The sequence below is a fragment of the Nicotiana attenuata genome, unplaced genomic scaffold (genome assembly GCF_001879085.1).
Source record: "Nicotiana attenuata strain UT unplaced genomic scaffold, NIATTr2, whole genome shotgun sequence".
Lineage (NCBI taxonomy): Eukaryota > Viridiplantae > Streptophyta > Magnoliopsida > Solanales > Solanaceae > Nicotiana > Nicotiana attenuata.
In genome coordinates this window covers 33023-45307 of record NW_017670739.1, presented here as the reverse complement: position 1 = coordinate 45307, position 12285 = coordinate 33023, and the positions used below count along the sequence as shown (strand labels likewise).

At 40.7% G+C, this 12285-nt stretch overlaps 1 protein-coding gene across 1 annotated transcript in view; it reads left to right on the top strand.

The window, feature by feature from the left end:
• The window catches only part of LOC109242834, a 22783-nt gene extending 17500 nt beyond the window's left edge, over positions 1–5283 (top strand). Inside the window, exons 2-5 of the mRNA XM_019409695.1 lie at positions 2161–2228; positions 2316–2408; positions 4887–5150; positions 5216–5283. Of these exons, the coding sequence (XP_019265240.1) occupies positions 2161–2228; positions 2316–2408; positions 4887–5150; positions 5216–5283 (493 nt within the window). The remainder of the gene's footprint in view (positions 1–2160; positions 2229–2315; positions 2409–4886; positions 5151–5215) is intronic.
• Positions 5284–12285: the final 7002 nt, after the last annotated feature.

Below are 12285 nucleotides of genomic sequence, written 5' to 3'. Positions count from 1 at the left end.
CCTCATTTGCTTGTCCTTCAGGACAAGGTTCAGCATGGAGATGCCAGAGATGTGACCATTGGAGATGACAGGGTATTGAGGATGCAGGGCCGGATTTGTGTGCCCAATGTTGATGGTATTCGAGAGTTGATTCTAGCAGAGGCCCATAGTTCACGGTATTCCATCCATCCGGGTGCCGCGAAGATGTATTAGGACTTGAGGCAGCACTACTGGTGGAGGCAGATGAAGAAGGATATAGTTGGTTACGTGTCTAGATGCCTCAACTGCCAGCAGGTGAAGTATGAGCACCAGCGCCCGAGTGGGTTGCACCAACAGATAGAGATTCCAGAGTGGAAGTGGGAGCGCATCACCATGGATTTCGTGCCGGGACTCCCACGGACCTTGAAGAAGTTTGATGCCATTTGGGTCATTGTGGATCGGCTGACCAAGTACGCTCATTTCATCCCTGTGTGTACCACTTATTCATCGGAGCGGTTGGCGGAGATTTATATCCGGGAGATTGTCCGTCTGCATGGTATTCTAGTTTCTATTATTTCGGACAGAGGTACCCAGTTCACATTGCGGTTCTGGAGAGCCGTGCAGTAGGAGTTAGGCACTCGGGTGGAGTTGAGCACAGCATTTCACCCCCAGACCGACAGACAGTCCGAGCGCACTATTCAGATTCTTGAGGATATGCTCCGTACATGTGTGATTGAGTTTGGAGGGTCTTGGGATCATTTCTTGCCACTGGCGGAGTTTTCTTACAACAATAGTTATCAGTCTAGCATTCAGATGGCGCCGTATGAGGCTTTATATGGTAGGAGGTGTAGATCCCCGGTGGGTTGGTTTGAGCCGGGTGAGGCCAGGCTATTGGGCACAGAGTTGGTTCAGGATGCATTGGAGAAGGTTAAGACGATTCAGGATAGACTCCGTACAGTCCAGTCCAGACAGAAGAGTTACGCGGACAGGAAAGTTCGTGATGTTTCATATATGGTTGGTGAGCGGGTTCTGCTTCGGGTCTCGCCTATGAAAGGCGTCATGAGGTTTGGGAACAAAGGAAAGTTGAGTCCGAGGTTTATTGGCCCTTTTGAGATCTTGCGGCGAGTTGGGGAGGTTGCCTATGAGCTTGCCTTGCCTCCCAGTTTGGCCGGAGTTCATCCGGTATTCCATGTTTCGATGCTCCGGAGGTATCACGGTGATCCGTCTCACGTGTTGGATTTCAGTTCAGTCCAGTTGGACAAGGACCTATCCTATGTTGAGGAGCCAGTGGCTATATTGGACAGACAGATCAGAAAGTTGAGGTCAAAGAACATTGCTTCAGTGAAGGTTCAGTGGCGGGTTCAGCCGACCGAGGAGGCGACTTGGGAGACCGAGCGGGATATGCGCAGCCAGTACCCTCACCTTTTCACTACTTCAGGTATGTTCTCTATGCTCGTTTGAGGATGAACGAATGTTTAAGTGTAGGAGGATGTGACGACCCGACCGGTCGTCTTAAGAATTAACGCCCCGATCCCCCATTAATTGCTTCCCCTAAGTTCATTTCTGCTATGTTGGTTTGCCGGGACGTTCGGTGTTAGGATTCGGAGTGTTTTGGGACACTTAGTCCCTAAATGAGAGCTTAAGTGTGGAAAAGTGGTCCGTAGTCAGAACAGTGTGAAGACAACCTCGGAATGGAAATCCGATGGTTCCGTTAGCTCCGTTAGGTGATTTCGGGGTTGGGAGCGTGTTCGGAATGTATTTTGGAAGTCCGTAGCTCATTTAGGCTTGAAATGCCGAAGTTTGAATTCTATAAGTTTCCGGTCCGATAGTGAATTTTTGATCCGAGGGTCGGATTGGAATTCTGGAAGTTACAATAGTTCCGTCATGTCATTTTGGATGTGTGTGCAAAATTTCAGGTCATTCGGACGAGGTTCGGGTAGGTTTTTGATCGAAAACGTGTTTTGTTGGAATTTGAAGTTCTTAGGCTTGAATCTTTGATTAATTCGGGTTTCCGACGTTATTTTAGGTGGTTTAAGGATTTGTACAAGTTTGAATGAGGTACTAGGTGTTATTGGTGCTTTTGGTTGAGGTCCCGGGGTCCTTGGGATGATTTCGGGTGGTTAACGGAAGAATTTGAGAGGTGTTGCAGCAGCTGAACCATTGCTGCTTCTGGCATTTTCGCATCTGTGGCTTGGGAACCAGATGCGGAGCCGCAGAAGCGGCCTGTCCATCGCAGGAGTGGAATTCGAGTGTTCCTTCAGTTTCCGCTGGTGCGGAAATTTAACCGCAGAAGCGGTTACGCACCTGCGAGATAGTAGTCGCAGATGCGGTCCTTGGGATTTTGATTGAAACCGCAGAAGCGGTAAGGAATCTGCATAAGCGGCAGCCGCAGGTGCGGTTTAAGACCGCAGTAGCGGAACTCTTGGCTTTAATGAAAAACCGCAGAAGCGGTGAGTTGGTCCGCATAAGTGGGACCGCAGATGCGGTCCCTTGTCCGCAAAAGCGGAAACACCTGTTCTGATATAGAAAATTCGAGGGTTTGATTTCATAAGTTAGAAAAGTCGAATTTAGCTCGGGGAAGGGCGATTTTCAGAGTGTTTTGAAGAGAAGACCATTGGGTAATGTTTCTTTGATCCCTCCTAGCTATGTTTCATTATTTTGTAGTTAAATCCATCATTAAAATTCGAATTTGGGATCAAAATTGGAAGAAAATGAGTAAAACTTCTTAGACCTAACTTTTGGATTTTGAGTGGGCATTTGACCTCCGATTTGGGAGATTTTTATATGGTTAGGCTCGTGAGAGTATGAGGGTTCTAAAAATGTGAAAATTATTCGATTCCGAGACGTTGGCCTGAGGGGCGTTTTGGTCATTTTACCTATTTTCGCTCCTTAGCCTTAAATTGAATAGTGGAATCAGTTGTTTGCAATATTACTTATGATATGTGATTGAATTGAATAGATTTGGGTCATTTGGAGTCGGATACTCGTGGCAAAAGAGTGATTTCGAGTTGATTTTGGTGCCGATTCGAGGTAAGTGGCTTGTCTAACCTTGTGTGGGGGACTTTTCCCCTTAGGATTGTTACTTGATATTTGTGTGCCTTGTACGTGAGGTGACGGGCGCGTACTTGAGCCGATTGATGGAAAAAAATCCGATTTTACTTAAGTTATTGAGGTTTAGTTTCTTTCTTACTTGCCTTATTCTACTTGAAATTATAACTTGTGCTAGATTAGGAAAAACATGTTTAGTTGAATTGATTTGCCTAATTGCTTAAGTTGTTTTGGCCGTTCTACGTGAAGCATGCTAGGCTAGTTCTATCTGTGTTTGTATTTCGTACTTCATTCCTTGGTATATTTCTAGCTGTGGTTGTGCATTTACATTGGGACTACGGATGTGGGATTCCGGTAGCTCCCCCCCTTGTCTGTTTACTTTGGGACTACGGGTTCGATTCCCGGTAGATCCCCCTGGACTTTTACTTTGGGACTGCGGGTTAGATTCCCGATAGATCCCCCTGCACATTGATGGTTGGACTACGGGTCGGTATCCCGGGAGATCCTTCGGTTTGGTACATGAGTTGGACTACGGGACGGTATCCCGGGAGATCCACTGGACAGTAGAGAAAAGGGCTACAGGACGGTATCCTGGGAGACCCTCATTGGTATCATTGACATTGAGCTGTATTTACTCTGTGTTTACTCTGTCTTTTGTAGTTGTTATTACCTCGTTGACTTGCCTTATCTCACTGCTGTACTCATTATTTCTGTCAGATTTTCATACTGTTAATTAATATTATATGTTACCTCAGTAGGGCCCTGACCTTCCTCGTCACTACCCAACCGAGGTTAGGCTTGGCACTTATTGAGTACTGCTGTGGTGTACTCATGCCCTTCCTGCGCATGTTTTCATGTGCAGATCCAGGTACCTCTTCTCAGGCGCACTACCCTTGAGGCGAGGAGATACACGGAGACTTCGAGGTATATCTGCAGCGTCCACAGACCGAAGAGTCTTCTTCCTTATTCTAGTTGTAGAGTTGTTATCCTATCGTACTTTTGATGTAGATATTTTGGAGATTAGAGTAGTTATGGTAATTCTATTAGTCTGTGTTTCTCGTGAGTTTTCGGGTTTTGGGATTGAGTTGTAGACTTCCGCATATCTTTAGAGTTGTATAGGCCGAGCGGCCTTATATTCAGTTGTTAATTTTTTATATGTTTAGTTTTAATTGATTATTCCTCAAGTTGAATTGTTATTCCGCACTGTTAGGCTTACCTAGTTATAGGAACTAGGTGCCATCACGACATGTTCATGGAGGGTGAACGGGGTCGTGACACCCTAGTGTGAAAGGAGCCTCCCTTCTCGGATGAGCGAGCTTTCTTTCCTTGTTTGCTCTTCTTTAAGAAGTCCTCGGTCTGCCATTGGCTTAACAAATCATCCCATAAATGCTGCAGACACTAGTCAGGCCTCTAGTTCTTCTTTTTACGATTTGAGAAATGATCCGCCAATCTCTTGCGGGCTTTATGGTGAAAATTTGCAGCCTCTGCTGCTATAGAGATCTTTCCATGCACACTTACTCTGCATATCGAAAGTTAAATATTAGATGGAGACATCATAAATATAAATTTTTGAACTGCTTAGGAGAACATTTATACCTTAAACTGATTGAAAATTTGCTCTTTCAGTGAGTATGGAAAATCACTCTAAGTCGCATAGGGGCCATCATAAAGCTTTTTGATGGCATTGGTGATTATCTTAGTAGTCTAATTGCCTGGCTTGAACCTGCAATTTAATAATAAAAACACATGAAAATATTTGTTAAAATATTACAAAATAATAAACGCAAAATAACAAAAAAACTCTTACCCATTCCCCTCAGGGACTATGATGATCCTGCCATAACGATCATAATGCACTACCTCTGGAACATCATCCTCAGCATGTGTATCAAAGGCATGCGTAGACGGCCTAGATGGGGGCTCCGAGCTACGGTCTTGCAGGCGAAGTCCTGAAACGGATGGAGTAGATGATGAAGATGGCTGCGATCCCTATGACTGTGACATAGCTGGATGCGATCCATGTGGCTGTGATACATATGGTTGTGACCCATATGGCTGTGATATGGATGGTTGCGATCCATGTAGCTGTGATGAAGATGGCTGCGATTCAAGTGGATGTGAGGCAGCTGGACTGTATGAAGGACGTATAGTCCTATGATGGAAGATCCGATATCTGAATGAAAGTATAAGCCTGGTGATGCTGTGGCAGCTCAGTATAGCTGTGTGGTGAAGGATAAGACATATGCATCTGTGAAGAGGCTGGAACTGAAGGAGTAGTATTATCCCTAGTACATCCAAGTACGATGTTCCATCTACACAAAGAAAACAAAAATAAATTTAGATATTTCTATAAGTGTTAGAACTACTTAATTTATTCTACAATTATAATTAAATCATTTCTAGTTAATTAAAATAATTAATTTTACTAATTACACTAATTAAATTATCATAAATATAATTAACTCAATTTAAACATAAACTATAAGTTCAATTCATATCCAAAGAGTTTAACACTTACCCCTAAACGTTCAATTCATATCCAAAAAGTTCAACAAATTATCTCTAAAAGTTCAATTCATATACTAAAGGTTCAACCGATACCCTAAATAATTCAATTAATACCCTAAACAATTCAATTAACCTCACGAAACATAAGCTCTTTCCAAAAAGCAACACTTACCCCTAAAAATTCAATTCATATCCTAAAAGTTCAACCTATACCCTAAACCAATTCAACTCATACTCTAAAAGTTCAATTCATATCCTAAAAGTTCAACTCATGCCATTCAATAATACGCTAAATAAATCAATTTACCTCACAAAACATAATCTCTATCCAAAAAGTTCAATACTTACCCCTAAATGATCAATTCATATCCTAAAAGTTTAACGCATACCCTGAACCAATTCAATTCATACCTTAAAAGTCCAATTCACAAGAACTAAACCCTAAAATTCAATTCAATTCAAAGTTAAACATTCAATTCCTAACTAAACTATTCAAGTCAATACAAACTTAAACAATCAATTTACACCCTAGGTAATCAATTCAATTCATTTCAAAGTTAACAAGACCTAAATCCTAAAATTTCAATAAAATTCAAAGTTAAACAATCAATTTAAACTAAACCAATTAAACGGGTCGGGCCAGCCCATTGATAATCCAGCTCGACCCGGTTCATCCCGATCCGCTAAGGTGTGGGACGTATTGGTTAGGGTTAGGGGTTTAGCCGGATGGGGCCAGGCCATTTTTGCTAACCAGTGTCCCCGAACCCGGCAAGCCCGGTAACCCACTAATGGGTTTTTACCAAGTTACAGCCCGGTCTAGCCTGGTTACTGTTATGCAATCTTTTTTGACCGTTTCCAACGGTCAAATTAAAAAATGATCGTTGCCAACGGTCAAATAAAAAATGTCCTTTTAAAAAATATAAATAGCCTCCCACCTTCTTCATTTTTTCTCACAATTTTCTCTCTTACTACTCTATTTCTCTCTTGATTATTGAATTGCTTATTGTTCTCAAGTTCTTAATTACTTATTATTTTAAGTTTTATCAAATATTTACTGTAGATACTACAAAATTATAATTATCAAGTGAAGTGTGGTATCAATATCATCAAATACTAATTGAAGTGTGATATCAAATTTTGTGCGGCATCTGGACTCCCGTACTAGTAGGGATGGTACTAGTAAGAGTAAAAATCATAAAAGATTAAGAGGTGGTACTGGTTCTTCTAGTAACTTTACACATATTTCTGAAAGTTCACCTGAAAATTTAAATGTGGATTATAAGCAACTTCAAGAAGATTATGGTATATATGATACTTAAGATGATATTCAATCACCTGATAATCTTAAAATACCACCATCTACACCTGGTACTGAAAGTCAAATGTAACAACTCGACCGGTCGTTTTGAGAATTAGTGTCCCGTTAGGTGGCTTAAGGCTCGAGCAACTTCGTATTGTATAATATGGCTTGCGTGTGCGATCGAGTTAGGTTTTCAGATGTTTCGAGGTTGGTTTAGAAGGATAATTCTTGTTTTAGAAGCTTAAGCGGTAAGAGTTGATCGGAGTTTGAATTTTGTGTAGACGACTCCGAAACGACATTGGGATGATTTCCATAACTTCATATGATGATTTTGGATTGTTGTGCGTCCGTATTTGGATTTGGAGGTCCGTAGGATAATTTAAAGCATTTCGACAAAAAATTGAAAGTTCAAGTTTTGGAAGGTTGAGAGGTTTGACCGGGAGTTGACTTTATTGATATTGGGCTTAAAATGCGATTCTGAGAGTTGCCTTTATGTCATTTGAGACTTGCATGCAAAATTTGACATCATTACGGGTTGATTTGATATGTTTCGACACGAGTTTTGGAAGTTGGAAGATTCAGAAATTCATAAGTTCGATTCGAGGTCCGTAGTTTCGACATTGTTTGATGTGATTTGAGACCTCGAGCAGGTCCGCATTATGTTATGGAACTTGTTGGTATGTTTCAACAGAGTTCTGGGGGCCTTGGTTGTGTTTCGGATGGGCTACGGGCCAGTTCCTCCTATTTTGGATTGCTGTTGCTGATGTCTGATGTCCTTCTATACGATCGCGAAGGCTGTTTGGCGACTGGTACTTTTTCCTTTTCGCGTTTGCATCATTATGTCTGGTATCGTACGTGTGAGTTCTCCTTCATCGCATTAGCGTTCCTAGTATCACGTTCACGAAACAGCCTTGGAAGCTGATATTTCTTCTTCTGCGCGATCACATAAATTCATTCACGATCGCGTATTACATTTTTGGGGCAGTAGTTGTTCCTTCTTCACGATCGCACGCATTCGTTCACGATCGCATAGTACATTGTTGGGCAGTAGTTATTCCTTCTTCGCGATCGTAACTGTATTTCTGCGATCGCAAGGTGCAAATGCCTGTGCAGCAGATTTTATTTCCCAAATCGAGGGTTTTGTTCCATTATCATCTTTTGAGCTAGAGACCTCATATTTGAGTGATATCTCATGGGTTATCCAAGAAATTCCTCGGGGTAAGTGTTTTTTTATCCAAAATTTATTATATTTTATGATATCATAATTATTTTTATCATTAAATCAGTGAATTGAATGGAAGAATATGGGAATTTTATAAAATCTTTCAAAAATGTAAAAAGAGGATTTGAAGGGCGATTTGATATCTTAACTTGATAATTTTTGTATGATTGGACTCGTATCGGAATGGGTGTTCGGGTTTTATGAATTTTATCAGGTTTTGAGGTGCCGGCCCGTGTGTTGACTTCTTAGTTCTTATTTAAAAATTGAAGCTTTAGTATCCGGAATTGAGTTTTATTAATGATTTAAAATTTTTGGGCTTGATTTGAGCCGTCCGGAGGTTATTTCACTAGAGAAGGTTATTTTAGAGTATCGATCTAGCTTCTTTGAGGTAAGTATCTTGCCTAACTTTGTGTGGGAGAACTACCCCTTATGATTTGAGTCATCTATGCTAATTGTGTCATGTGAAGGCCGTGTACGCGAGGTGACGAGTATGTACTCGGGCTCAATTGTGGAAATTTGACTATTTAGTGCTCTTAGGTTCTTATGTTCATTAGATATAAGGTTTTTTTGTCATGTTAAATCCTCTATTTACTAAATTCACCCTTGCATGTCTTAATTGGAATTAATCGATTCATGTTCTGCCCTTATTGCCAATTAAACTCTTATGTGCCTTAACTGAAGTTGTTGCCTCTTTTATTTCAATGCTATCTCTTCCGTAATTGCTTAACCTTAATTGAAGTTACTATTATTATCTTTTCCGTAATTGCTTAACCTTAATTGAAGTTACTATTATCTCTTCCATAATTGCTTATCCTTAATTGAAGTATTGTTATCCCTTTCGTTGCTGACATATTCTTATTCGGGGTCATTGATTCATGCTCTCTCTCTTATTTTTGAATTGTGTTTTTGTGGAATCATTGTTCCACATTATCGGGGCGAGTCCTCCTATGTTGCTTCACATATGGGTGAGTTTTGTGATTTTGTACTCTGCTTATATGTTTACCACTGTTGGGAGATTCTATAGTGGTAGCCCGTGTCTATATTTTTGTTTTGTTCATTATTGAGATCTATGAGAGTAGAAGTGACTTTCTGTTACTCATTACGATAGGTTTTAATGTGATTTGAAGATGGTTGGATACGATTTGTGATTTAGATGCTCTACAGGTGTGGGGGCCTGGTATGTGTTGTGATTTTTGTTAGTGGATGGTTTCGGTTGGTATAGTGTGCATGCTACTTGTGATTCAGAGCCGAGGATGGGATCCTCGTGTCTTCATGTGATTTGATACGTTTGAATTGGGTTGCGAGCCGCGGTGGAATTATATTAGCATGAGATCCTTGTGATTTGTTCATATACTGTGATTCTCCATTGTGGAATAGATTTGTAGTATGTTACTGATTGGGAGTCGTGCCTATCGGGCTTGTTCGATAGTCCTCTCATGTGTTTCTCTTTGCATATTTAGTCAGATTCGCGTTGTGCCTATTGGGTTTTAGCTTACGAGGTGTGTGCCCAGGTGGCGTTAGATGTCACTTGATATTTTGGGTGAATGTTTATGAGGTCTTCATGTTTCTTACATCATTATCGATGTCGTGGAGGTTTGGAACATGATCCTAGCCAGTATGAAGTTAATCGCCGGTGTTGGATTTGATTAGGGCAACTATTATGACCAGAGATGTTGTTATGGGCATATGTGTGATACATTACGTTGTGTGGTTGTACCTGGTGGGGGTAGGCGCGAGTTATAGCTGGTCGAGACTGATGCTGTGTGTTGATATAGAAATCGGGTCTTTCGGAAATGATCAGATGGCGAAATATTTGGTTCTAAAGCCTATTAGTGTTGGTGGAAGAAATAATCTTCAACTGAGTTGGTGTTGTAGGGCCCACGTAGATTGGGGTGACGTGGGATCACCCGCGAGTATATGTATGGTGAGTACACTTAGTGACTTGATGACTTCAGAATGGTTCTTGACACGTTCGAGGACGAACGTTTGCTTAAGAAGGGGAGAATGTAGCGACCTAACTGTTCCTTTTGAGAATTAGTGTCCCGTTCGGTGGCTTAAAGTCTTGAGGTTGTGTATTATGGCTTGCATGTGCGGACGAGTTTGGTTTTTGGATGTTTCGGGATTGGTTTAGAAGGATAATTTTTTTAGAAGCTTAAGCAGTAAGAGTTGACCGGAGTTTGACTTTTGTGTAGACGACTCTAAAATGGCATTTTAATGCTGATTTCAATAGTTTTGTATGGTGATTGTGGACTTAGGCATGCATCCGGATTTGGATTTGGAGGTCCGAAGGATAACTTGAAGCATTTCGGCAAAAATTGGAACGTTGAAGTTTTGGAAGGTTGTGAGGTTTGACCGGGAGTTGACTTCGTTGATATTGGCTCGGAATGCAATTTTGAGAGTTGGATTATCTCCTTTATATCATTTGAGACTTGCATGCAAAATATGACGTCATTCCGGGTTGATCTGATATGTTTCAGCACGAGTTTTGGAAGTTGGAAGATTCAAAAATTCATAAGTTCAATTCGAGGTGCGATACGTAGTTTCGATGTTGTTTGATGTGATTTGAGACCTCGCGGGTCTGTTTTATGTTATGGAACTTGTTGGTATGTTTCGAAGAGGTCCCGGGAGCCTCGGGTGTGTTTGAGATGGGCTACGGGCCATTTCCTCCTATTTTAAAATGCTGCTGTTGGTGTCTGATGTCCTTCTATGGGATCGTGTAGGTGCAGCCGCGATCGCGAAGGCTGTTTGGCGACTGGTACTTTTTCCTCTTTGCATTCGCATGATTATGTCCGCCATCGCGTACGTGTGAGTTTTCCTTCATCGCGTTCGCGTTCCTAGTTTCGCATTCACGAAGCAGCCTTGGTAGCTGATATTTCTTCTTCTCCGCGATCGTATGAATTCACTCGCGATTGCATATTACATTTTTGGGGCAGTAGTTTTTCCTTCTTCGCGATCGCATGCATTTGTTCGATCGCATAGTACATTTTTGGGCAGTAGTTATTCCTTCTTTCCGATCACATATGTATTTCCGCGATTGCAATGTGCAAATGCCCGGGCAACAGATATTATTTCCCAAATCGAGGATTTTGTTCCATTTATCATCTTTTTAGCTAGAGACCTCGGATTTGAGCGATTTTTCGTGGGTTGTTCAAGAAATTCCTTGGGGTAATTGTTCATTATCCGAAATTGATTATATTTCATGATTCCATAATTATTTTCATCATTAAATCAGTGAATTGAATGGAAGAAAACAGGAATTTTGTAAAATCTTATAAAAATATAAAATGAGGATTTGAAGGGCGATTCGATATTGGAATTTTATAATTTTGTATAGTTGGAATTGTATCGGAATAGGTGTTCTGGGTTTTTGTAAATTTTATCGGGTTCCGAGGTGCGGGCCCGGGGGTTGACTTTTGGGTTAACTTTTTAGTTTTATTTAAAGATCGAAGGTTTATTATCCAGAATTATTTCCTATGAGTTTTATTTTTGATTTGAAGTTATTTTGGCTAAATTTTTTGACGTCCGGAGGTTGTTTCACTCGAGAAGGTCATTTTAGAGTATTGGTCAAGCTTTTTGAGGTAAGTACGTTGCCTAACATTGTGTGGGGGAACTACCCCTTAGGATTTGAGTCATTTGTGCTAATTTTGTCATGTGAAGGCCGTGTACGCAAGGTGACGAGTATGTACTCGGGCTTAATTGTGGAAATTTGACCGTTTAAGGCTCTTAGGTTCTTATGTTCATTAGATATAAAGTTGTATGTTCATTAGATATGAAGTTGTTTTGTCATGTTAAATCCTCCATTTACTAAATTCACCTTTACGTGTCTTAATTGGAATTAATCGATTCATGTTCTACCCTTATTGCCAATTAAACTCTTATGTGCCTTAACTGAAGTTGTTGCCTCTTCTATTGCCATGCTATCTCTTTTGTAAATACTTAGCATTAATTGAAGCTATTATTATCTCTTCCCTAATTGCTTAACCTTAACTGAAATTATTATTATCTCTTGTGTAATTGCTTATCCATAATTGAAGTTTTGTTATCCCTTTCATTGTTGACGTATTCTTATTTGGGGTCATTGATTCATTCTCTCTCTCTCTCTTATCATCGAATTGTATTTTTGTGGAATCGTTGTTACATATTATCTCTCCCTTGTTAAGCTATTCTTATTGAGACCATTATTCCCTGTTGTGTCTTTCTTTGTGAGCTCGTTCTTCGTTTCTTTGTGTTTCAAAGTTCCTGAGTTGAT